This window comes from Polyodon spathula, chromosome 8 (assembly GCF_017654505.1).
Source record: "Polyodon spathula isolate WHYD16114869_AA chromosome 8, ASM1765450v1, whole genome shotgun sequence".
Taxonomy (NCBI): Eukaryota; Metazoa; Chordata; class Actinopteri; order Acipenseriformes; family Polyodontidae; genus Polyodon; species Polyodon spathula.
In genome coordinates, this window is record NC_054541.1 from 6,961,845 (window position 1) to 6,989,827 (window position 27,983).

Genomic DNA, 27,983 nt, shown 5'->3' on the forward strand with positions numbered 1-27,983 from the left:
TTGCAGGTTGAATAGTAAATACCAAGCGGTTATATAAATACTGCCAGCTATAGCTTATAAAATGTATCTTCAATGTTACAACTGATTTGAATATCCATCAAAGCCGACGTCTTTTTTTTCTTTGCATCCCAAATCAGACAAAAACGTAGCCAAAGCAAAGAGAAAAGCTATGGTAACATAACAGATAATCATTAAACAGTTTTAGATACTGTGATGTATATCTTTAGTTGTTTTTGTGCATTTTCATTTGCAAGTGAACTGTGACATTATGGCCTCATCGAGCACTATATTCTGCAATTTTGAATACTGACTTTGAATACTGTTAATTCTGGAGAGTGTGTTTTTTTTTTTTTTTTTTTAATCTTTTGCTAAATTGCATTACCACTTATGTTGTACAGTATGCAGTTCTGTGCACACAGTCACTAAAGTCACAATTTTATAGGGTTGGCTATGTGAGTGCTGACTGTACATATTTCTTGTTGTGGAATTTTGTGGAGTAAAAACCAAGTCTAGTTGAGGATTCTTTAATATAGCGGCCATTCCAAAATACTGACCCACTGGTGACTTTTGACTGAATTTATGCCACTTTTGTAATGAGTGGTAGTGAACCTTTTTTTTTTTTTCTTTTTCAAATTAGTTTTATACATCATTTTTAATACATAATTAGTCCACAGAAAATACAAGCCCTGTGGCCATGGTCATCACTGGACTGTCCATCTTTAAAACCTTAGTCACCTAAGAACAATCACCACTGGGAAATGGCAGACAACCCATTTATCATTTGTTTTTCTAATTTTCTACAAACTATGGGTACATATATATCATAGTCAACTCTACCTGTCCACTCAAACTTGGACCACCTAGAATTGGGTTCGGCTGTGCTTTATTAATTCCCCCACCCAACAAAGAACAGATACAGTGAAAAGGCACTTAGCTAAATGATTATGAAAATATTTGAAAAATAGCCCTTGAAAGCAGATTTAAAAAAAAAAAAGAATTCTTCCCTGCAAAGCTGAGAAATGACCGTATTACGTGGTTGGAGGTTTCTAATTCATCAGCAGCACTGATGGTGCCTTACATGACAGGACACACATCATAATCCAATTCACTTTCCGTTAAAACGATTTATCATAAGGTACATGCAATGAGAGGCTTGTCAAAATTTAAAAATGGACGCCATACTGGTTTTAAGATGCTTGTATTGGTTCAAGAGCTGAATATGCTCCAGAAACATTTAACTGTATGTCCCTTTGACTGTAAAATTCCACATTCAATAATAATCTGTACAGTAAAATGTATTGCCATGGTTACAATTTGTGACCACCAGATGCTCAAAAAATGATACAGTAAAATGAAAATGCTAAATATAAATGTTACAGTGGATGTGGTTCAGCCACAATATGCAGATATATTACTCAGGCCTACAGTGAAATGAATCAAGCTGTTGTAACAAGTGGTTTTGAGGTTTCTCCCTGAATTCCCAACTATAGCAGGTCACCAACAAACTCACAGTTGATGCTTGAATAAATAAAAAAGTATACTTCTAGTATCTCTCTGATTGGCACCTACACACATTATATATATAATCTTTTTTAATCAAAACAGACATACCTCAGCATTTAGGGGCCTATACTCAAATAATTTTACTCTTTTACTGCTTATTTCATAAAAGGCACAAAAAACAGCATGTTAATGAAAGGAGGAAAGGCAGAAAGAAAAACGAGCTTTTTATACATAACTACTCAGTTACTTGGTTGCAAGTTTTATAAACTTAGCATCCCTTCAAACTATGGGAGTAAATAACGAGAGTGTTTTATTGCTGTGAACCGAACACTTGCTCTTAGCCCTTCTATAGTAACAGTAGGGTGAATGCTGCTCTGGTGCAATTGAAATGCATGGAAAGGCAAATGGTGGTTTAGTTCCAGCCCAGAAGCATCTCCGCACTAAAGCTGCTGAATACTGCATGAAAGAGTTTAGTGATTTGCTGGAGTTTCCGCCACAGACTGGGAGGCAGCTCCTATGCAAGCAAGCCTAGTCGTGTCACCTTTGCAGACAGGAACGAGTGGATGATGAACACCATGGTTTTAGGACAGGAGTGAAGGTCCAGTTGCTGTAAAGAATCACAAAACCCAAATTATTATTATTATTATTATTATTATTATTATTATTATTATTATTATTATTACTATCAATGAATGATTGATCGATTAATCTTGTCTACCTGAGTGCGGTATCAAAAAATGGTGCATGAAAAAGAAATCTTGTAAAATGGGGGAGGGGACTTCTAAAGACTTTGGCAAAAGGACAACTGGAAGGTATACCCGATATTTCACAATACCTCACAATGAATACGATACAGTGTACCAGAATGAAGAAAAAAAGACTGAAACTTGCAAAATGTGCTCACCGATGCTTTCCTTTCTCTTAAAGTTTATCATATCATCTTAGTCGCAATAAAACGATTTTTATTTTATTCAACGTATCAGAAATTGACCAGCTACACCATACTTTCTCTCAGATAACTAAAATAAACTTGCATGCAATAAATTACATATCTCATCAGCAAAGCTAAATAAAATAGCACTCAGCAAGTTACCTTTGTTTGTCTGAAACGTGAAAGTTTACGGTATACCAAAAACAGATCTGTTAAATACAGTGTTCTAGGTTGTAGTGCAACTAGTAATTTACAGTAATATATGTAAATTCATATTTTTAATCTTTTTCTTTTGGACATGGCATTTGGTTGAAGGAAATGCAAACCGGCAATACAGCTCAAAAGTGATTACTTGTAATTTTATAGAATAAAACCCCATATCTTTAATCATTTCCTGGTCAGGAGAATGCATTGAGCAATGCAAATGTAGGTAATCATTCCTGAGGTTACCAGGAGGTGCTGCTTGATTATTTCATTTATTGCAAGGCTTTGGATATTAAAGTTTACAGTTCCTTTTTTCTGTGTGGTGATGGATATGGAACTCCAGTAACAAAATCGAGATGGCTGGCTGAAATAACCTTGAGCGGTATGTCAACTTAATAAATCCTTTTGTCTCACTACTGTTTATTCAGCGGCATAAAACTTACAAGGTAAGATTAGGAATCATGCAATTGGACCAAGACACTCACGATTTCTCCCTCAGGTCCCCCAAAGTCCAGGAAGATGATTCGAGAGCCGTCATCCGAGGACATGCGGAGCTTCTCGAAGGGCTGATGGAAGAGGAGGGTCTTGCTGAGGCCAGGCTCCTCCGTGAAGAGGGTGAAGCCCTTTTCGATGTGCACTGACAGGATGCAGGTCTCCCCCTTCCAGGTACAGGCTGAGGCACAGCAAGGGGGATTAGACACCATTCATCACACCAGAGAGGAAGTCATGAAACTCAAACTTTGAATTCATTTAATCAGGTCTGGTGTTCGTGAAAACTTTGGGTGTTTTTAAAGAGGATTTTAGTCTCTTGTTTCAAAACGTTTTCTAACCTTTGACTTAAACACTCTTAAACAAGTTACGGTTTCACAAGCAGAGCCTGCTATCTTGTTTCTGGTGGGAACTTACAGCTGTGTTAAGATCATGAGGGGCTTGGGGGGGGGGGGCTAAAAGATGATTACTTTGTAATGATTCAATTTCAAGGGTTAATTAAACATATTATCCTGGAACGTGAGTTAAGAGCGACCTTTGGGATTTGAAATAAAAGTGAATAGCACAAAATCTTATTTTATTTGAGTATCAAATCAGCCATGTCTAACAGACTTCCACAAACTGCCACTGGATGTCAGTATAACCACAGTCATTAAATGATAGCTAGTTAAAATATCTGGAGATTCTAGAAGGCACCTTTTTGAAAGTTGCTACTATATTTTTGCACGTAAATCCAATCTAAGAATATTGTACTTAGGTGGTAGACGAAGGTGCTTTGTAGATTTATAAGATCAGCACTACATTCTCTGAATAGACAGTGACAGATAACACACGTTAGTTGATATGAAACAGGGATGAAGAAATGAACATGTAGCTGATGCACTCCTTGCAAAGCAGTACATACCTGCAGTGACTTCCTGGATAAGCTCGGAGGCGCTGTGGCAGCCGTCCACTAGCAGCCGTGTCCAAGCTGACAGCTCCTTGGCAGTCTCCACGTGGAACACGTGTGTCTCCACCCCCTGCTGAGTGCCGCTGCGCAGGGCGAACGAGAACTCAGAGTCCATCAAAGAGGAGCCTTTTCCGGGGCCTGAGTGCACCAGCCTGTGGGGAACGGGGTACAGGGTAGTTAGTATATGTGGGTGTTTTATTGTGATTAAAAATAAATAGTGGGGTTTCGAAAAATATAGCGTCACACGTCCCCATGTTCTTAGAATCAAAGGTGACCCCTTGTGTCGGAGTGTCCCGTCCCTTTGTTTGATTTGATTTATGTGTTAATGTGATGGCGAAAGCCGTCCGATATTATTTGTATTATTATTACGTATTGTTTGGCCGGACGAGTGAGAGGCCGTCCTACAGGTTATTGTTTTTATTTTTAAAAACCTTGTGTGTGAGTATGCGTGACTGATCAGCTACTGATTATTTAACTAGCTGACAGTCACGCATCCTTATTTAATGTCGTGTAGACTATAACCCCTCGGCCATAATATAAAAGCCTGCAGCTGTCTGCGCTCGAGGTGGAGCGTAAGAGGAGAGATGTAAATGTGTGTAAGAGGAACATAACAATTGCTAGGGTGCTTGTTTATACACAAGCACAATGCTTGTTTTGTTGCTGTTTAATATTTGTTTATTTGTTTGGCCAATGCGCCTTTTGTGTTGTGTCTTGTTTTGTTCAAACTGTTTGTTTTATTGTTTATTTAGTAAAACACTGAGCACCACTGGGCTTCAGTTTTGCCCCGCCATTCACAGTTTTGATATCTGTTTCTGGTCTGATGTCACCCCTGCAAAGCCATCCTGGTCACACCCCTTTTTAAAAGTCTTCCTGAAAATGATAACCCGTTAAAGAATTATGGAACACATCTTAATAAAGTAGATATTAACAGTTAATAAACATTACAGTAGAGCGTTAACTACAGTTCATGAGTAGCATTCATTCACAATATGGTTAAAGGGTTGACTGCACTGAATAGCAGAAGGGCTGGTTGATCCGGCTTGTTGAAGTGCATTCTGGGACATGAAACACAAGAGACATGCTTTAAGCCCCCGTGAATTTCTTTATCAAAGCTTCCACATGGTTGCTAACCACTCTGATGCTGTACCTGGTTGCTATGAGTGGATGGCTGTGGTCTGGACAGCTCAAGGCCTCTCTGCTCTTAGGTAAGCTGTGGAAGAAGAGCAGATCCTTCTCTGTCAGGATGGCTAACACTGGCTTCTCTGCACCCCCAGCAGGCTTAGGAGAAGAAAAACATAGCCAAACTGTCACAAAGCCATAGAAATACATAGTCTAGATTTAAATGAACCAAACGATGAGTGAAAATTCAAATGCCATGCTATCTGAGCAGTCTGTGACAGAGTTGTTCTAATAAGCATCATTACATTCAATAGGGACGTGCTGTGTAGCACCAGGGAACTGTGAGGTGAAGTCAATACCATAAGTTACCACAGGTAGTCATAATTAATAAACACACAAGACATGGCTGATACCTTCTTTACCTACCCTCACTACTAGTATTTGATTCTCATGCTGCTCCTGTGCTACACACCACATGTCTTGCGGTGTTACAGTGTGCAGAACTGCCCTACTTTAGTATATGCTGGACACACGCAGAAAGCATAAGCCACTGAGATGATGTTCTTGTCATGTGAATTTGGGGTCTTTTGCTTTAGCGTGTTACCAGAGATTGCTATTCGGGAGACACAATAACGTGGTTCAAAGACTAGAGAATCAATTTAATGGTAGATAATTGGATTCTTAAAGTTAAATTGAAGTGATCCAGCGTTAATTTAAAAAATGACAGATAAAAGGGAAATGAAAAATAACTAAGATGTAGTGAGCAATTATTAAACGAAAAGATGAATGTCCTGTTAGAAACAGCCACAGACACACACACACTACCACTGCATGAAAACCAATCACACAACCTAGGCAACAAAGCTGTCATATGTACCCTAAAAAGTAGGCCAGAATATAAAACACCAAAAAATATTTCTTTAAATGTTTAAAGACAGAAATTAATTCAATAATATAATGAACTTTTGAATGTATTTTGTATGGTATACTGGATTTTTGTAACTAGAATAGGTATTCTAAATAAGTAATAGTTCAGTAAAATCAGAATACCACTTGCATATAAAAACAGTTAAACTTTATAACAACCAATACAGTGCTCTTTTTAGACATGTTATTTAAGAGAGGATTTATATACTTGTACTATGGACAGGCCTTACATACAATGGTCCCATGTTAAAATATTATAGCTGCCAATGAACAAAAAAGGTGTACATTACTGCCTGCTAAAAAGGGACAGTTGCACCGTGCTTCATAGTCAACAGGTACCTGTTCAATGAGCCAGCCGAGGTGTTTGATCTCTTTGTCCCCTGGCTCCCCCTGCAGAGACTTCAGTTCCTCCTTCACTCGGGGTATGAGAGCGTTGGCAGCTGATTGGATGGCAGTGTACCAGGACTGGGCCATGGCAGGGTCCTTCGCCCGGAGGAACAAAGAGGAGTTTCTGTCAGCGGAGGTCACCTCAAAATACCTAGGATGGGTGGAAGGGGAACATTTTACAAGTAGCAGTGAATATATATATATTTGGCAGCAGCTTGAAAGCTGTTTATGGAACATACCAGATACATAGTTCTCTGTACTGAAACAATTTCAAAGAGAGAGGCTGAGAAAGACATTGTTATTGTATGCTTCAGAAACTGAAACTGGATTGCCTGGTCATCAAGGGGTGCTCTTTTCATTCACATATGTAAAGAAAATGGTTTTGGAATTACTAGCTGGTAAGAGCAAGAGACCGCTTAGTACAGGTGACCATAAACATTGTGAGTGTAGTAAAACGGTAAGATATATTGGGCCTAATTTTCAGTGTTTCCTTCATTCTTTGATTAAATCCTGTTTTTGAAAGGAAATATTGGTCAGGGTTAGTGACTGGGCACTGCCAAGTGTACCTGTTTTCTGTGTCGGGTGGGCATTGTCTCTTCACTACTTGGCACATTTTCAGTGAGATGCTCTTCCCCTCTTTGAGTTCCACCATGGAGTGGGAGGAGAAGTCCGATGACACCTGTCTGTGGGGGGAGGAGGGGGGGGAGTCCCAGGGGATTGAGGCACTGGGGGAGGAGTTCTTAAAGAACATGGACATCTCCTTGATATACTTCACTGAAAAAACAAGATGAAACGAGGGTGTTGTTCTTATGTGCTGGATGAAACAGAAAGTTCAATGCCGGAACACAACTTTAATGCCAGAACACAACATCCTGCCAGGCAGTGTCATTTATTTATTTAGAGACCTAGATTGTACTCATGAATGAGTATGGAACCGACAATTGTATTGTATATAGTATAACTTTAAAACAAAGTCAATTACTTTGAGTGGTGGAGAGGTATCATCGTTGGAAGAAGTTTTAGAACATAAGAACATAAGAAAGTTTACAAACGAGAGGATGCCAATCAGCCCATCTTGCTCATTTGGCTGTTAGTAGCTTATTGATCCCAGAATCTCATCAAGCAGCTTCTTGAAGGATCCCAGGGTGTCAGCTTCAATAGCATTATAGGGGAGTTGGTTCCAGACCCTCCCAATTCTCTGTGTAAAAAAGTGCCTCCTATTTTCTGTTCTGAATGCCCCTTTATCTAATCTCCATTTGTGACCCCTGGTCCTTGTTTCTTTTTTCAGGTCGAAAAAGTGCCTTGGGTCGACACTGTCAATACCTTTTATAATTTTGAATGCTTGAATCAGATCGCCGCGTAGCTTTCTTTGTTCAAGACTGAATAGATTCAATTCTTTAAGCCTGTCTGCATATGACATGCTTTTAAAACCGGAATAATTCTGGTCGCTCTTTTTTGCACTCCTTCTAGAGCAGCAATATTCTTTTTGTAGCGAGGGGACCAGAACTGAACACAATATTCTAGAGGAAGTCTTACTAATGCATTCTAAAGTTTTAACATTACTTCCCTTGATTTAAATTCAACACTTTGTACAGCTATGGCCAAAAGTTTTGCATCAGCTTATAGAATTAACACAATTTACTTTATAAAGTTGAATGAAACCCGTTGAACAATGTTAACATATTGAACTACATTATACTTATGCTGAACGAAAAACTGACAAAAATGTGACCTTGTGAAATCGAACATGAAATACTGTACTAAAATCACATGTTAAATAAAAAAATTAAATTATTTTCATATAGTTTTCTTCTTTTAATTATGTCACAATCCTAAAATACTAGGTGATGTAGGTTTTGTACATAGCTGTCTTCCTCAGTGAAAACTTGTTAAGTGAAATCCCATTATCATGTGGACAAAACTACTGTAGGGTACATTTATAGACAAAATAACATTTAGCGTGAATAATAATAATAATAATAATAATAATAATATTAATAATAATAATAATAATAATAATAATGCTGTGTTTTAGATTATTCTGTATTTCAGCAGTTCTATTGCTAACCCTGGTAGGTGTCTCCCTATGGAATGGCATGGCAATGCAGTGATTTGGAGCAGTCTATTAATAGGCAGGGGCACAGATAGCAAACAGGCAGGTTGAGTTTCACTGGGGAGGTGTGCCACAGGTTAAGGGCTTCCTCAACGCCACAAATAGCCACTGCTTCTCGTCCTCTCCACCAGGACTATTTTCTGATTTCCTCTCAGTCAGGGTGAGGCCATACATTCAGGGGAGCTATATGTTCTGCAGCTGATTCACAGGATCTCTGCTAATCCTCACCCTGCGTTATAAAAGGGCGGGGCTCGCCATGCTGCCCTTTCACCTTTCACAGCTAACTGGACATGGCCCGCAGCCAACCAACAGATAGATACAACTTGGGTTTACGCCTCCAGAGTTATCTAACAATTTGGACATGTTATAGTGGTATAGAACTGGATACTATGCTGGTCCAGGTTACAAAATACTTGCTGCTAGTTTTGAGCAGTTTTGGCTAGTTTTCCCCAGAAACTTAATCTCTTCCTCTTCTAAAATGTATTGTGCATTTGGATACCTTTACCTCCAAGAAAAAAGACTCACATGCACTTTAGAATGCTGGAATTTCTGGGGTATTGAACTAGATTTATACAGCAGTGTGGCAGGGCGATTGCCCTGCACAATGGTAAATTAGTGTAGGTGTGATTTATATGTGGGCATGGGTTTATTTTGTGTCGTTTTGGATTAGATTTGTGTAATTGAGTTATTGTTTACAGACGGGCGCTCGATTGAGACTTGCTGCCTGCTATGCTTGGTTGAGGGGAAGGGCAGCAAGTGATTGGCTGTGCTGGTCCTCAATCAGCAGATGGGCGGGTCTTGACCGAGTGTCCATCAGGTTAAAAACATCCGCAGAAGATAGCTCGGGGCTGCTGCAAGGCCTGCCGTTTTCACGGCACCTTTGATTTATAGTTTGCTGTATTCTGTTTTATTTTGAACTTTTTTTACAGCTTGCTGTATTAGTCCTCTGTGCGTTACCATCGCTGGTAATGTCACATGACCAACTTTATTTACTGTAGTTTTCCATTTGTTTGTTAATTTGTTTGTTCAACTTCACCCCCAGTTGTCTCTCTGAATGCTTGAACAGCGGCTACCCACACACGTGACACGAGCTAGACCCTGTCACAACCAGACCCAAACCTCTTTTTCTTAATCTCAACTGGTATTTCATTATTATTTAATATGCAAATGTATGGCAAAAAAGTTGTACTATTTTCTTCTTTAGGAAAATGACTTACAAAAACTAAACTCAGCTCTAAATTTGACCTGAAGAATTCAGTTCTGTGGCCTCGAAAAGCCAGACAGAAAAACATTAAATAAAGATGTAAGTGTAAAAGGTACCAGCGTACAAGAAGCCACAACCTCAGTACTTTTTTATGATCTTTTTATGAGATTTTATGATCTTTAGTCACAAGGTGCTACCACCAACATGTACACTGATTAATAATAATTTATCTCAAACTGCTGATGTATTGTACCTATTTATTTTATTTAATAGTTCCTAATAACGAGGCCATGCCCTGCTCAGACAGCTCTTTCTTCTTTAGCTTTGAAAATATATCAAAGGGTAAGGAAAAATAAGATTCATGGAGTCAGCGTCAACTCAAAACAGATGTTTTTTAAATAAAATCCAAATGTGGCCATGAACAACTCACTCAGCAGACTGACAGTTTTAATAAAGAGGTACAATTAGCGGATTGAACTGTATTATAATTACTCTAGCTTATCGGTGGGGAAGGAAAGCAGATCTGTGCAGTGCTCCTGAGCTCATTCTCGACAAGGTGCCTAAACAACTCAGGCCCACTGACACAGACACTCCCTCTTAATGTAATCTGCAGTATGTGCTCAATAATGCAGGACAGCTTCACTAAAATGCTTGATTTGATTTGTCAGAAGAAAACAGCCCAGTGACACATTCTAAACGTAGCAATTATTTCCATAAATAACTTGCACATGCTGCTTCTCAGAACAGAATATTTAAAGCAGTGTCTACACTCAAAGAAAAGAATGAAACTGCATTTTTAAGTGAAAATGTCCGTTTTATTATAATATTATAAGGCTGTGTTTCAGGCAATACGGTCAGGCAGAGATTATTATTAACCCCAGTTCAGACCGCTTCAGTAAGAAAGCTGGCATTCAAAACGGTTACAATAATTAGCTTTGCAGGTTCACAAACACAACAATACTCGGTTTAAAGTTAAAGAAACAACATCCTGCCATTGACCCCCTACATGTCTCATCGTCATGGGAAACACTGGACTCGGCCTCATTTGTAACAGTGGGTTTCCAAGATGTATCGCCTGGGGGATGTCTTCTGTTCTTATACTCAACCCTCAAATACCTGGTGAAAGCACTGTCTTGTCTGCAGGTTAAAAGCTATTTTATCAACTAAAAGTAATCGACTACATCACAGGCCTCTTACAAAATGACATGCTCCTTTACCCAGTTTAAACTTGTGGTATAACAAAGCCTAGCTAATTAGCTTGCATTTCGTAGTACAATTTGTCCTGCTGTCAATTTCAAAACCAGAGTAATTCCTTCTAGGTCCTTTATCAGTGATATTGCTTTAAGACCTACTCAGATCATGACTGCCATTGTGTCTGCTCAATAGGGATTTCACTGGCTGTCATGTTGTGGGTAGGGCTGATATTGAAAGAAGACAGTCATGGTTTAGGGCAAGGGGTCATGGGGATTGGAGCTTGATTGAGCTGCTTGATATTGTTCACTAATTATCTGTGAGCGACATAGAACACACGCCTTGCAAAGAGGGATGTGTCATGTTATGGTGTTAAATTCAGTGAATTTGCCATAGTATTTCAGTATATCCAGACTGGTCATAATTATGTAATATCATTGCATTGTACTGTCCAAAAATGTCATTATCCACCACAGTTATTAGACATTATTAGACATATATGGCACCAAAACAAATGCTTTTTTTTCACACATTGGCAAGGCAAAGAGCTGCTATACCCACAATTTGCTTGCAGATAAAAAATATATATGTAATTGTCTTTCAGTGAAAAATACAGTTCATATACCACTATACAATATTTGTTTTTATTTTTCATCAAATATTTTCTACTTATGTGGTCTGTTCTACCATCTGGAACTCCTCCTTTGGAGGGGCATATATCCTCCCCCTTCGGCTCGCCTCTCTTGGCAATGACTGGCTTTGTGTTTATACTGCAACCATAGGGCTTTCCCTTCTCCACCTGTCGCGGCATGGGGACTGCCCTGCTCACATGTGTTCCTTTCAGCTGGCATTGTAGATTTAATAGAGCTTTGCCAGTAGCTGGGGTCCTACTGCTAAAACTTCCCAGTGGTGTTGAAGCATGCCAAAGACTGGGTTCACAGAACAATTAGATAACAGACAGGGTGCTCCTGCCTTGATGATGTCAACAGGTTTTCTCAGGTGCTGCAGTAGTCTTTGCAGATTGATAGGATTGTATTGCTGTTGTTTGGTTCTGGACACACAACTATGTAAAACATGGAGGCCGGTTCAACCAGGGGATCAATCCAGTGGGAAGATTCCCACTTCTCCAATGCCCTATTATCGAACTGGAAGAGCAACAGACAGAGTGAGCAAATCAATAAACAGAACAGCATGGCTGATTACGAAGGCCAGACCTCAGAAGCACTCGCAGGAGACAGTGAGCCACAGAGCCCATAAAGTGTGCCAAGGCAGGCACTGACCACAAACACAACCCTCCCTGGAGCGCTGACTGGGACATGTGACTCAGCTCTCAGCTGGCACGTCTCCAGAGACTTGGTAAACACAGCCAAACCCATGCTGGCTTTCACTTAAAACATCAGAGTATACAGTAATTCATTAACGTCATTCTGGTAACTACTGCCAAACACACACAGATAATGAAACCGTAATGGCATTGCTATTAATGTTCCAGTAGGACCTGACATAATAAGAAACAAATGGATTGAATTTATTGTGTGTGTATGTGTGTCTGTGTGTGTGTGTTTGTGTGTGTGTGTGTGTGTGTGTGTGTGTGTTACACTTGCACCAAAACCACTTCCCAGAGGTTAGGCAAGAGGGGGATTCAGCTGCAAGGGTTTAGATGGAGCAGGCTTAATAACCATTAAAGTAAGGAACGGTAAGCAACTGGGTTTTACAGTGGAAAATTACAACCACCAAAAGAATGAGGCATAGTTACTTTTGTAGAAATACTAAAAAGAAAACTTTTCAACTAGGAGCTTTTATTAATGTCTTATTAAGAGTTACAGTGCACTAAAATACAAAAAAAAATCTGTTAGCTCTGACCACCCAGTATAACAATAAACATTGAGGTAAAATATAAGAAACATAACAATGAAGGTATTAGCCTTTGTCTACTTGACTTTTAAAAGCAAGTTTTATTGGAACATTAGTTTGCGTCAGCTCACATTACAATCTGCCTACAGAGGGGGAGCGCAGAACTCAGAAGTACAATATTTGTGAATTGAACAGAGGCACGTCATTGCCACCAGGGGGAAAATGAAAATAAATGGGCTGGTAAACCCAGGATGCCAAATTGCTTTCAATTAGAAGGTGGCAGCCCCACTGTAAATCTTGGCAGTCTTACAGTTGTGTCTCAGCTCATTTGTCCTAGAGATTGCAAGGCATGGGAAAGTGGAGTTCCTTAACAGATTAAGCCACTGGGTAATCCCAGAGGCAGGCAGGCAGACAGAATCCTCCGTCTTTCTCAGAGATCTACTCTCACGGGCTGTCTCCCCTTTGTCCCGTCCCTCAAGGCCATGCAGATGGACGTGGTGTGAAATAGTTGCACGCACTCACCTGTTGCTTCAGTGACGGAAGCTTGGCTGCTGCCCTGTACTGGCTGGGAAAGAGGTGAGGGAGTGAGAAGTCGTCAGCTCAAGGTTATTCCCTTAATAGCTCATTTTCTGCCACGGTACATAATCTTCCGTGAAACATCAGCAGCATTAGAGGTCAGGCACACTCACACACACACAGAGCCTTTTCACAGTACCCAGCACCAGTCAAGTTCACAGCGTTTAACAATTCCCTTTTGAAGCGAACGCTGCTCAGCACGTCCCAGAAAAGGATTCACGCCATGACTTCGACTCTCCTGCTGGATTGCTTGCTTAAAGCCTGTTTCTCAATGTTGACAGGCAATGGACTGAGTGCCACTTTAAAGGAAACTTTGTTTTAAACATGTGCTTCAATGTACTTTCTATTCTGTAGGTCAACCTGACTTCTATGGTCAACCAGAGTGAGGCTGAGACCATGGTGGTGAGATAGACCAGCAATTTTGCCAGAGAAGATTCCCCCCTCTGAATTTTTACAATGTATTTTTATCTTAACACATCACTTCAGTGTTGCAATTTTTACTTTCTGAATCCTAGGTTTTAGTAACAGTATAGAAATGATAACCTTGTATTCAATAGTTGTAGCATGCATCTGCCAGCAATAACAAACACTTGCCAGTTAGTAACACAAATACCTGCTTTTTCACAGGCTCTTTCTCTGTTCCATCTTCCCTGTCTCATTAGGATTTGAAGTCACTGTCCCAGGGATATGTGGTACTCCCAAGGCTGACAAAAGCGTCACGCTGGTAATAACGTGACATGGCCATGCTGTCTGTGAATGATACCTCGTTTTCTATAACTTCAGGCTAGCAGGGATTACAGCAGAAACATTAACCCTTTGTCCGGTACCAATGACAGATAAAGTCAAACCTAATGTGCTGTATCTTCACTCAAAGATTTCAGCTGTTTCTGTTCTTCCACGGCAGTTTGATATTTCAATGTCAGCAAAGCCATCCACTGATGAATGAGTTCTTGGTGACAACCGGAAAGACTATGCAAGTTAGTGGAGGTCAGATATGACAAGGAGGAGGCTACCACTTTGCCCAAACTGCTGATCATGCTCTCTATATGCAAATGGATTCCCTGTGACAGTATAGCAATGTAGTGACAAGCTAATAAACCAAAGTCCAGGTCTATTGAATAGACTTTGTGGAGCAAAAAGAAGTATGGTAACATCAGGTAAATGCATAGCAAAAATTCTTATCATGGTGAACTTCTTCACGTCTTCTACTTGATTGAAGTTTAAACACCATGCAAGATGAAAATGGTTTCTGCGTTACTAATAAATTGTTTTATTGAGCAGCGATTTCATAATTTCTATGGGATTGCTATAACCATTGAGGAGCAATAGAGAAATGTTATTTAATGGTGGTGAAATGTGTATTTATTTAGTAGGGTGTATTACACAAGAGTAAATGTAACAGGTGTGATCATTTATAAATCGAGAACAGCGGAATGCAATCACACTTTTTTTTTAAATGTCAAAATATTGTGTTAAAATATTCAATGCAGAACACCAGAACGCCATTACACAGCTGTAATTCTAATTAAAAACCACATTGCATAAAACAAGAGCGATTCCAACAATAATATGTTAACTGATGAAAGAGCCTTCGGGTTACAGAAAACCATTTTTTCCACTGTTTTTACTCTTTCAGTGGACTGGGTTATTCTAGAAAGAGACATATGGTAGCAATGAACAGAAATTACTTTTAAATTCAACATTCTGTAATTGACAGTCTGTGTGGTAACTTCGCACACTGCCACAGTTTAATAGTCTTCATGCCCAGTACAAGGTCTCAACTCAGTAAATGTATTTTTATTTTATTTTTTTAGACTAGTACCCATATAAGATGAACATCTTCTTAACAGTGTGTGACAGGTCGAAAACCTTAAATTTAAATTGTGTATGTGTGCATGTGTTGGGAAAACAGGGTTGGCAGGGAGGGGGTTAAAATCCCCATGCCTTACTACATGTGAGAATGCGACTGGAGCCTTAATTGAATGATTCATGGTTAAGTAGGCTCCAGCCACATGGTATTTAAGGAGGGGAAATCCTTTGTTTGGGGGTTGGTGTGTAGGTGAGTTTGGAACTGTGTGCATACTGTGTTTGGAAGACTGTAGTGAACGTGAAAGCCCAGCCTATGGTCGCTTATTGTATTGTTTTGTTTAAACATTTTACTTTGGCCCTTGTGCCTGTTTATTTGTATTTAATAAATTTGCGCTTGACACTTTAGACTGCAGCTTCTGCCTCCGAGTCTCTCCTCTTCCTGCTATTAACATCTTGGGCCGCAGCACTATCCTGCTACACAGTGTCTCAATTTTAGCATTCTGAACGCATTTCAGCATTCCAACTAGAAAAGACATATCCTGCAGGGTAAAATGATGTCGATGCCGGCCACCCTTGACCCAGTAAGTCTCATAGTGGAAGCTGTATATTGAATGACCCCAAAAGCCTTTCAGCCAAATCCCAGTCAGCTATTAAATTAGCTTCTTTATGCAAACCTGGTGATGAGTTTTTGTTATGAAAAATGGTTTAAAAAATGTAACATATTTAAAGTTACAAGTTGCTGTCCAGCTTCAATGACACTCAATATTTCAGCAGCTTTGTGGTGATTACACTGATGAAGGCACTAGTTGAAACGACTTGGCTTGTACAGCTGCCTGCAATATGGGCTGTGCTGGCTCATAAATGGCTGTATTTTACTCACTGTTCCCTCTGCTCTGTGATTTTGTAACCAGGCTTGTGTGCCCAGAGAGGTAGGTGTTCAAGCTCCTAGGCTGAACTCACAAAGGAGGGATCTGGCTTTTAAAACATTCCGAATGGAACCAGGCCAAGAGAAACACCCACCTTTGAGGTCACACACCACAGGCAGAATAAGAACAGTCTTACTGAGGCATGAGCCATCTGTGGCTAACCACTGAGGTATATATATACTAAGCACCAGTGCAAAGTAAATAGCCACACAGAGTAGCTATTCCACTGTACTAATCCACTTATCTGCTCAGTACTATAGTCAGTGCCCTGTGGTTGTTTTTAAACTCATAACTAGAAAATGGGGGGAAAAAAAGGCAAAGGATGAGTTATTTAGATGTTACTCACATGAAACAGTTTAAAATCTATTAAATTCCATATGAATTTGAGGCTGTTGTCATCTATATTAATTAGTCCCTGGCTGATCTGGATCAATGACTACTTCTGTCATGATTTTTGGGTATTGGGAAAAGTGCAGCTGATTGGCTCCGGTACCTCCCTGCACGGTAGTTCCTGCTGCACACTGACCTCCCACACTGAAACACTCCATCTTTACTTCCTGAAGATTTTTACTGCAGTTGTACATCCACATTTGTAATAAAACAGACCTACTTCTGCTGAGCATCTATTGCTCTGCACTGGGGAGTATAACTTCTAGGCAGCTGTGTTTTGAAAGCTTCTGACCAACAGGGAAGATATTAGTCACCACACTTAGTCATCTTTCAAAACTGAGACACAGCATGGGATTCATTTAAACTGGGACATGAGCAGTTCACAAAGCACCGATGATATAGCAGGAGGGGCGATCATTGTGAATGTATAATAAGAAGCACTGTGTACAAATTGTGAAGAGAGGAGCTCTTGAAAGAACTGGGAGACCCTGTGACAGCTGACACGAATCAGCATCAGACGGGCTACAGTTAGTCAACTGACAGTCCAGTACAACATTCGTGCCGAAAGACCCATAAAAGAATGCACAACTCGTCGTACCTTGACACGCGTGGGGTATGGCAGCCGATGACCTAACAGAGTTCCATTTCTTTCAGCAAAACACAAGAAACTGCGGTTGCAGTGGATTAAAAAATGAAAACACTGGACAATGGAGGATTGGAAAAACATTGCCTGGTCTGATGAATCCCGGTTCCTGCTGTTTCACGCTGATGGGAGGACTAGGTTGTGGAGAAAACCACATGAGCACATGCATCCATCATGCTGCGTGTCAACATTGCAGGCTGGTGACGGTGGTGTGATGGTGTAGGGTGTGTTTTCATGGCACACATTGTGCCCCTTGATAAAAGTGGAGCAACGTTTGAATGCCACAGGATCAGGTGCATCTCTTCATGGCAGCAGTGTATCCATCTGCTAATGGATTTTTTCAGCAGGATAATGCCCCATGCCACAAGGCTAGAATTGTCCAGGAATGGTTCCACAAACATGACAATTCATTTTGATATTTTATCTAACATCATGTAATCAAATAAACTACAAAATGGTATCACAAAAGTTACCAGAGACCATAATAGTAGTATTTCATGTTAGATTTCAAAATGTCACATTTTCCAATTTGTCAATTTTTCGTTAAGTGTATAGAAAACTACAAAGTGGTATGTAATTCAATATGTTAACTTAACATTATTCAGCAGGTTTCATTTCACTTCTATCAGGTAATGGAAAACCTTTGGGCAGAACTGTGTAGTCATCCGTTAAAAAAAAAAAAAAGATATACTCTGGAGGATACAAAAAAAGTTCTTCAATGCTAAATCAATGTTGTATAAATATATATATAAAAACTATACCCCAAATTTCTTTGGAGTTAAACTCCGTTGACTGCACTGGTGAACTGTGGGAGCTGTATGTTGTTGTTGTTGGGCTGTACCTACCTTCCAGGATGACCTCTTTGCCCGTCTTCTTCAGGGCCTGCACAGCCTCATCGTGGGTGGCCTCCCGCAGGTCGTAGTTGTTCACAGACAGGATGGCGTCTCCCACGTACAGCGCCTCTGTCTGCTCCGCCGCCAGCCCCTTGAAAATCTTCGAAATCAGGATGGGCATCTTGTTCTCCTTCCCACCTAGGAGGACATTGCAACTGTTGTCAGCCTTGTATACGAGAGGCCTGGTAATATACCATTCTGAGAAAACCCAATGAAATTCACTTCCCTCTGCACATGTCAGTATCGCGTCCCGTCAGACACATGCTTCCTGTTAAATCACACACACGTTTTTTAAGCAAAAGCTGGATATCTGAACCCAGCAACTAATAGTTACCCTTGCTAGTACCAGTGATTAGGCCTTTGCTGTTTAATTGGTGCTCTCTTTATGGAAATAAAAGTGAGATTTTCTGGTATGTGTCAAATAAAGCAGAGCTCTATATTACGCTAACAAAATTCCTTCAATTAATTGGTTTAAAAAAACAAAGTTTATCATGTAAGATGTGGTTTTAGAAAGATTACACTGGAAATCAACACAGATACAAGGATCTGTCAGCAACCTCATTCAGACCAGTGTTTGCAAAATGCTTATTTGCAGCTGTTCACTTTTTTACAACCTGCTCAATAAGGCACTCTGTGATTAAAGCTCCATCCTTAAATGTATTTTGGTCAGCTTCACTTTCACTTCCACTTCACTCCCAAATGTGAGTTTGAAAACTATTTCTGTATGTACCTAAGTCATGTAATTACATACTGCAATTCACTGTAGTAACTGTTCTGACCACCCCCTTTATCGTCAAACAGTTGTCTTTCAGAGGCTGTTAACAGCCCAGGTTTCAGTTTTCGTACAACCTTAGAAAAATTTATTTTTCTATATTGATTTATAGCTTTATGTTTTATAGTCTATAGTTATTAAGTATTATATGACCTGTGGAATCTCTCTGTCAATCACTTTCACTGGGTTTACAAATCTGCAATAAAACATGAAGGTGTAGCTTGGGAATCAAACAGTCCATTGACAGCACAGCAAAAGCAGCCTGCCACTCAACTGAAGTCAAACTCAGGGCAGGACCTTAAATCATGGAAAAACCAAAGCACATGTCATATACTAGCTATAAATTGAAGACATTGGTTATACTTCGAGACAACAGTCTCCCTTGCTAGTAGAAGATCCTCAACTTTTCTTTTTCACTGGGAAGACAGTTCTCCTTGTACACTTGATCCACCCTGCAGTCACTGCCTAAATATAGAGTTCTGGGTACTTGAGTGTAGTGCTCTGATGTGTTTTACCAAAGGGAAATTATCCAAACTGGTCCTTTAAACCCTTAGCCATCCACATTGCGTCTTTGCCAGCCAAACCCCACGCTTGGCTTGTAACATACACATATTGCTGATTAACACTTAAAAGACCATCATTAGTCTAGTAAATCAAACACAGGTTGACAGAGAGACCCTTCTTATCTAACCTTTAATTGCCTCACACTGATATATATATATATATATATATATATATATATATATATATATATATATATATATATATATATATATATATATATATATATTGCAGCACATAGTATATTATAGGAAACCAACATGTTTTTGGATGGCACTATAGTATTTTTATAACTGAACTAAACCTTAAAATACATTTTCTATCTTGGTTAACGCAGGCAGGTGCATCACACAGGGCGAGGCAGTCCACACACAGCCGGAGGGCAGGCATAAACCTGGGACCTCTCACACTAAAGCATAGCGCTGATACCACTGTACAAAAGAGCTGGCTCCTTTGCAAGGAGAGTATATCGGGCTTATGTCTTTGTGTGTGATTCAGGTCCCTACCAGCCTTGCTGCTGCCTTCCCTCATGCACGCTAAAGAGCCCATAAGTCCTAAAGCAGGGAAGCACACAAAATTGATTCTCTACTAAATACAGCCGTTAATGAAGGAGAACTATTTTCTTAAGTGAAAAACCATAATGAGACTAAGACGGAACCTATATTGATAGCAACAGTAAATCACATTCACCACTCAAGAGCCAGCTGAAAGCAGGGATTTTTTGTAAGCCAAAAAGAGAGGACATTATAAAAACTGCTCACAGCTCCATTAATGGAACTAATACTAGTGCAATGCAGAGGTCAATCAAACATGGAATACCAGTTTTACTATATTTTATTTATTTTCATAGGACTAGGCAATGCTTCTAGAAGTATCACAACTCCCGAGCCCTTTAACATCTGTCTCTCCCAGCGTCAGCTCCATGCCAGGTGCAGCTCTGTTGGCACCAGTGTGAGACTCCACTCTGTGTGCCAGTGAGCACTCACTAAAATAAATACAACCAGACCAATCGCTCTCATTAACAGCTTTCATCCCTGGCCAGTATTGGCTATGTTACAGGAGCCACATGTCAACATTTGTGAAGTCACTGGCAGACATCTCCCACCACCCCAACCTCACCCCCACCCCAGTAGTTTCTATTTGTGTTCAGCTGGCATCTTTTAGACATCAGGTTTTGTCGTTATCTGACATCATGTACCGTGTGTTAGGCCTGTTTATTTTCTTTTTAAGTATTCTGGCAGTTACCAGTCCTTAAACATAAACCCCATCACATCAGTTATTTTGGTAACATTCTACAAAATCATTAACTTCCAGATTCCAGACGTTTTTTTTTGTTTTTGTTTTTTTTTATTTGTATAAAACCGCTGCATTTTTATGACTTTTTATGAGGACTTTGTAATAAAACATAACCACAACAGAAACCAGGAACCAAAATAGATGCATTTATACCATTTTGATAAATATATATATATATATATATATATATATATATATATATATATATATATATATCCTGTGATTTCCGGTCCAAAGTGTAAGTCAACTTCCCTTAATTGGATTGATTACCGCGGTGTGTGCTTCTTCAAACCAACCTACTGTATAGCTTACACAATAACATTACAAAATCAAAGTCATGCTTAATAATGCCACAGATGCAGAAATTAACTACTTTTTTCAATACTAAACTAAAGCATTAAAATGTGGTCCCAGCAGAAATTTGTACTGTTGGTTATTCTATAGGACATCCATCAGGGCAGTGCTACAGCATCATTTTTTTTTTTTTTTGATTCAGATTTATATCTCCCTTTTTATGGCATATATTTTATTGTCCGGGCTGAAAGGACGGTCTCCCAAATCACCTTGCTTTTTCAGGGAGTTTAATTGTAGGGAGACCCCCCCCCCCCTAACAAATAATTGTTAACCTTGTACAATCCATCAATGAATCAATAGATGGAGAAATGGAGAATCACTGTGCTCCCCACAACAGTGAATGGTCCAACTTAAGTGTTCTATGGATGCCAGCGAGCCTAGTGTGATAAGAATTGAAGCAGCTGCAGTGAACCCTGAGCCCTTCACAACGCTTAGTTTAAAATGTGAAGCTGTGTGAGTAATGGAAATTGTAAAACTGGCAACTCGAAGAAAAAGTATTTCTCTAAAGTACACTGTTTAAATAAATATAGAGATTTTTTTTCCTTTTTTCACATCTAAATGTTTAGATTAGATGCTTAGTTTTGTTTGCATTTCATGGTGAAATACTGCTTGGTTAGCACTTTCATGCCGTTGTTATTAGCTGGGGTCGAAAGGTCTCAGCACCTAGCTGCACACTTTCCACCCCCGTGTGAAGTTGGGTCGGGCACGATTTTGAGAACTGTCACTGGCGACAACCGACAGAAGTAGTTTTCCAGACTGAAACACTTGGTCATCAACTCTCAATATATTGACAGCCAACTTACTGATAAAAAAAACCTAAACAAGAATACATTTAAAAAAAAAAAAAAAAAAAAAAACTACATTCTTCAAAACACCACGGTACCACCAAGCGAGTTAACCATTGCTTCGACTGGAATGCGTTTTAACGGTTTCTGGTGCGGTGGATTTTTTTTCTGTCGGCTCAATTTTCAGCAGTAGCGATCAGTCGCCAGAAGCAATCTGTGCATTTCAGCTGGTGAATTAAAATTGTCCATGAAGCACAAACTTTAACTTTAACATAAACAACCCGCGTATTCGCTGACTTGGATTGTGGTATACGTTACTGGTTTTCAGTTAGTGTTTTTTCTTGGCTTCGTGTAAAATTAACTTTGGAGAGGTTATTATTTTTGGCACGGTATTTTCCAACCTAGTATCGAGCGTTGCAGCTGTCAACCCCAGTCATAGTGCATGCCCCTACTTTCCTAAACTTTTAAACATGTTTTCACATTTGGAAATAATAATAATAATAATAATAATAATAATAATAATAATAATAATAATAATAAAACTTATTCATATTATACTATACAATAGTCCTTTTTTTCCCTAGTTGAATATAAATTTGTTTTGTTTTTTTCACCCATACCTTTAATGCTGATTCCCAGTCCTCCAACATCTTGCTTGGTGATTCGTACGGTGCGCTTGATGTTGGTGATTGACTCGGGGACTGGAGAGCTCAAACTTGGGTTATTGGGCTCTCCATTCACCGTCCCACCGAGGCTAGGACTGGAGCTGTGGCTCACCGGTTCTACCGCACCGTCCCCGGGATTCACCGTCAGGGTCTCCTCGGTGAGACAGGCAAGCACCTTGATCCAGCGATCAACGGAGGTTCGGAGATCCAGCAGTCCGGTCTTCTGCGCTTTCATCCCGGCAGCCATGTTCAACACATTCCTGGAATAACTGCACTCTTCTCGGCTGGCAGAAGTGCTGTATGGAGGTGGGGTTGGGGGGCTGGGATGCCAAGAGTGAGACATGCCCCCCCCCCCCCCCTCTCTCTCTCTCTCTCTCTCTCTCTCTCTCTCTCTCTCTCTCTCTCTCTCTCTGCCCCTCTCTGGCTGTGCGGGAGGCTGGTGATCACCCTTCCTGAGAAATGACAGTTTTAATAAAGCTGTTGTTAACTCCTTTCTCTGACCTTAATTAGAAACCACCATAAGTCTAACTTGAGACGTGACATTATTGCTCTTTCAAAAACTTTGTAATTGTTATGCAGCGCGTTGGGAACTTTGAGAATATTGGGAGTTCACACTTTTGATGTGGGTAAGTGTATGTAGTTTGCATGTAATGTGTGTTGTGTGTAGCCTATGGATCTCGATCCTGTTGTCTCAGTGTTTCAAACAGCAGTGAATGTATTTTTTAGAAGTGTACTTTGAAGGTATAAGCACTAACCTTAAATCGCAATAACTCGTGTTGCACATCCGTGTAATGGCATATACCGGCGTTATTATTGTCAATGTGTACATGTAATTACTAAATAAAGAAAATGCATCGCACCAGCTGAATAGCTTATCCTGTTATTAATCAAATGGATATTGTAACTTAAACAGCCCCCCTTTAATGAACTATTCCTTACTTTCCTTAACGTGCGACCAAATAATGGAATTGCGCGATTATTTTTAAAAAGGGAATATTATTTGTTATTACTTGCATTTGCGATAATTCCCCAATAGACTACAGTATTCAAAACACAATAACCAATACAGGGTACATTGTTACCAAAAAAAAAAAAAAAAAAAAAAAAAAAAAGGTTTAGACGGGTATGTAATCTAATTATTCTCGTTAAGTCATAATTTAAAAGGTCCAACCAGATGACAGAAGTTAGCTTTAATGAACTGAGTACAGGCTGATTGGGGCCCGCCCTATTAAGGAGTTTGACCTCCACAACCCTTGATTTTTAAGCATTGCTTGGGCACCTACAGAGCGCTGTAACCAGGGTGTAGTTTGTGGGAGTGTATGACAGGAAGGCTGTGTGCAATGCCGGGCATGTGAGGAACAGCGGATTCCTGAGAGGTAAAGGAAGACTCCCCTCCTAGGAAGGGCTCTCTGGTGCAGCAGGTGAAAAAGCAGGCTGTGGCTGGACCATATGTAGAATCCGGGGACCCCTGAGTATCCCTTTCCCTGTCTCTGTATAGGACCTGCCTTACGGCAAGTGGAAAAGGGGAAGCGTGCTTTGGAAAAAAAGTACACACCAGTATAAAAAATCCTTGACTTGCTGTTGTAAAAGCACTGCAAACATGTAATAATGCATAGTAGAGAAGTATGTTGATAACTCATGGTAAAAACAATGGCTACCATGGAAAAGCATGGTCAAATACAAAATGACTGTGCAAATGTATCATCATGATTAAATTTGTATAAGGCTGGTGCCTTCAGACTATTGGTTTTTTGATAAACTATTAGTTATAAGTATAAAATAATATGGATTAATACAATTAAAATCTGTATGTTATATAACATTCTCTAGTTGTGGGATTTGGCAGCTGACTAATACTTATAGCATTTCAAATCTCTACCACCACCTGCAGGTCAGTTCATTACATCACATCCTCTTTCTTGCTCCTCAGCCAAATGGATAATTGGCATATTGTCATTGCCCTTAAGGGGCGTCCCCGCATAACTATTGCGTGTGGGGGGGGGGGGGGGGGGGTTCCCCCATATCTTATTGGAGATGTACTACTGCTTTTTAAAGTTTGCTGTTTTGTTAAACAAGTGATTTGCTGTTTTGTTAAACAAAAACACGTTGGTTTCGGATAATATATACTATGTGCGACAGCCATATATATATATATATATATATATAGATTATATATAATATATATATATATATCACACACACACACACACACACACACACACACACACACACATATATATATATATATATATATATATATATATATATATAATATAGCACATAGTAATATATCCTTTGTAGGAAAAACCTACGGTTTGTGGGGTTGGATGGCACTATAGTATTTTTATAACTGAACTAAACCTTAAAATACATTTTCTGCGTCTAATTAGCCTCATTATGCCTTTCCCAGCCCTCACTGTTTTGTTCAGCTTTTATTTCTAATTAACTTTGAAACATCTATGAAGGTACACCGCTACCGTTGTCCTTCATGTTGCCCCACAGGCATTATAGTACTCGCAGTCAACTCCATGCTTAGCTCCATGATAAACATTGCAGTGAAAATCGTATAAAACCTAATAGGAGAGAAGTACATTTTTGTGCCTTTACTTTTTAGCTCGTGTTTTTTGACAGTGTTTTGTCCTTGAACAGCACCTGTGAACCAATCCAGCAACAGTATCGTCTAACAGATGGAATTTATCCAACACAACACCTGAGGCAGATTTCTCCCACGCACCACCACATGGCCGTTCCATTATAATGATCGATGGCCTGAGCTTTTCAGAATTAAACAGTCTTAAGACCTACTGTCATGGAAACACCATATGAAGCATTGCTTAAAATGTGGAAAAGATTACAGATTTACCAGCAATCATTTTTAACATCAAATACCATTTAGCCCTTAATGGAAACCCTTACTGTTTGTTGTATAGTTTAACAATCGGCCCACTAATAGACCTTGTTAAGTGGCAGGTTTTAAATAAATAAAAAGAAAGCAGATTGCCATTGTGATCAGTGTACGCTCATTTGTACAGAGCCTTTTGTCTTTGACGTGTTCATCAGAAGGGGGCGATGTTGTTCTGCTTTTATTATATCAGCAAAAGGTCTTTATTTTTAGGATTTATATGTATTATCAAATCACTAGTGTCAACATACAGAAAATGAGTATGTGTTTTTGTGTTTGTGGGTTATTTTTTTCTTTGTATGTTTATGGTGAAGAAAACGGATTGCACTGCATGTATATGTTGGTATATCTTATTTGAATTACATCACGACTCACACTAACACAAAAAAAAGTTCTACTTTCTAAATATCGCCCATTTCATACACTTTATTAGATTTGTAACATTTTCATGGTCCCTTTAATTTCTAACTTAGAAATGAACAAATGATGTGTCCAAGCTGTACCCATTCAAATCTCTGCATAGATTTGGGGTTTTAAGTATATCCGCTAGATGGCAGCATATGCACAACACGTATTGGTGTGATTCACCTCCAGGTTGACAGGTGTCAGGTAACTCATTTCTGTAAAATGCTAATCACTGTTTTTGATTAATATGTAAATGCATAGTGTGTCAATTATCATTTTACAATATTAGTACTGAGATTCACTTCACAGCTCTGCCCTTGAGATCACCAAACTCTTTAATATTAACCCTTTCTTTACTGCCCATGTTAAGGTTTTTCCCCCGCTTTATTGACATAAGCAAAATGTGCAGTATAGGAATCATCAATGTATCATCTTGTTTTCTTTTGTCCCGTTTGCAGCTCAAAAGAAAAGCCGGGTGCATGCTAAACCACCATCTAGGCAATCATGAAAAGAAACTAGCAAACAACCATACGAATTTAGACTGTGCCCTGCTGTAGGAATCAATATGAACATCTTTCATTACTTTCTTCCAATGCATTCCTCAGACTGAGTATAAAAAGAAGGCCTTTCAATTTGGAAGTGACTTCGTTATAGCTATGGTGGCTCTCAGGTTGATATTGAAAGGATTGGTATCTTCTGCTCAAAGCATGTGATTGCAGTAGTGGCCTCAAATAACATCCTTGCCAGGACCCTTATAGGTTTACTGGGGTAAAGCATACAAGAAAGATAAGTCATAGATAAGTATAGTAAAGCATGGTAAATAACAAAAATAAAATAATGGTTACTGATGGCAGTACAATAATCACAAACTGCAAGCATTAGAAAGCATAGCAAACAATGTTAATGTTGACTCTTATCCCGGGATAAAAAGTACATTTTTGTAATCAATATTTAAAATTGCCAACATTGCATTTTCCCTTCAATGTGAGTCCTGGGTTACTGTGGTGCTCAACTCATATTTGGCCTCCTGTGCACCGTGTTGTTTCAGCTGAAGGAACTCAAGCTGCCACCCTCTTTAGGTCCTCATGCCACTAGACCTCTGTGAACTAAACAGGACTGGTCCTGCTCAATGTCAGTTGGAAACATCTCTGCAGATCATGAAAGCAAAACTAAAATGTAACCAAATACAGAAGGTAACATAGCTTGAGCAGGAAACAAGCTGCATGTAAAACTGTAATTAAAAGCAATAGGATGAAGGAGTTCGGTCAACTGGAGAACGCAAACGGCGCAACAGAAAAAGCACTATCTGAAAAAGTGGTCCATACCTTCCATCACTATGCATTACCAGAGAAATCCAATGTTTCAAATCAAAATTATCTGCATACTTTAATGATGGTGCCAAGATGAAGATTAGAGTGTATCTGCAAGTAATATATCTGCAAGTAATTTTACACACACACACTATTCAATTAAAAGCATATGGCACAGGTCTACCAGCAAAAAATGACACAAAAAATTAAAATAACTGTTAATGTACAAAAGTGGGGCACAATACTCCTAACTAGTGACAGGGTATCCCTAAACCTTGTATTCCAGGATTTAACAATGATCTGTTATGAAGCAATTTGTTATAACATTTTTGGGGGAAAATGGCAAAACGCTTAGTAAATGTGGCACTTACAGTCCCATCCTTGTCCAATTCATGACAGCTGCACCTAAAGAACTACAAATGTATTCCATCTGGTCCTAACATAATACTTAAAGAGGCTGCACGAATTAATTTGAAAAAAAAGGGGGGGATTTTAATTGCTTCCCTTACAAGATGCGTCCAGATCGGGACAGTTCCCATTCCCCCAAGATGGGACAGTTGGGATGGTCTGGTGATTAATTTCAAACTCCCTCAGCGCTCTCCTCCAAACCCCCTGAGCTGCCATATGGGCTGTGTATCTGAGAGTCCCCTTCACTGCAGCTTCCTGCTTGGGCTCAGCCTGGCTTAGATCAGGCAACATGTGGCAGCGTTGTGACTGTTAGCCATCCCCACCTGTTTCCCGGTCAGATGGAAAGTGGTCCCCCCTCTACACCTCGCTCTCTCGGGCCAGGGCTGCTCCCAGCCATGACCCTGCCATGCGTCCAAT

General features: G+C 39.6%; 1 protein-coding gene across 1 annotated transcript; it reads right to left on the minus strand.

The window, feature by feature from the left end:
* Positions 1 to 334: 334 nt before the first annotated feature.
* LOC121319260 (alpha-1-syntrophin-like) lies at positions 335 to 22,855 on the minus strand. Its single transcript, XM_041256505.1, has 8 exons — positions 22,497 to 22,855; positions 18,061 to 18,246; positions 7,076 to 7,283; positions 6,462 to 6,660; positions 5,224 to 5,354; positions 4,032 to 4,228; positions 3,124 to 3,311; positions 335 to 2,110 (listed from the first exon to the last, which is right to left on the minus strand). The coding sequence occupies exons 1-8, from the start codon at positions 22,786 to 22,788 to the stop codon at positions 2,018 to 2,020; spliced, it is 1,494 nt and encodes a 497-aa protein (XP_041112439.1). The 5' UTR covers positions 22,789 to 22,855; the 3' UTR covers positions 335 to 2,017.
* Between the last annotated feature and the right edge of the window lie 5,128 nt (positions 22,856 to 27,983).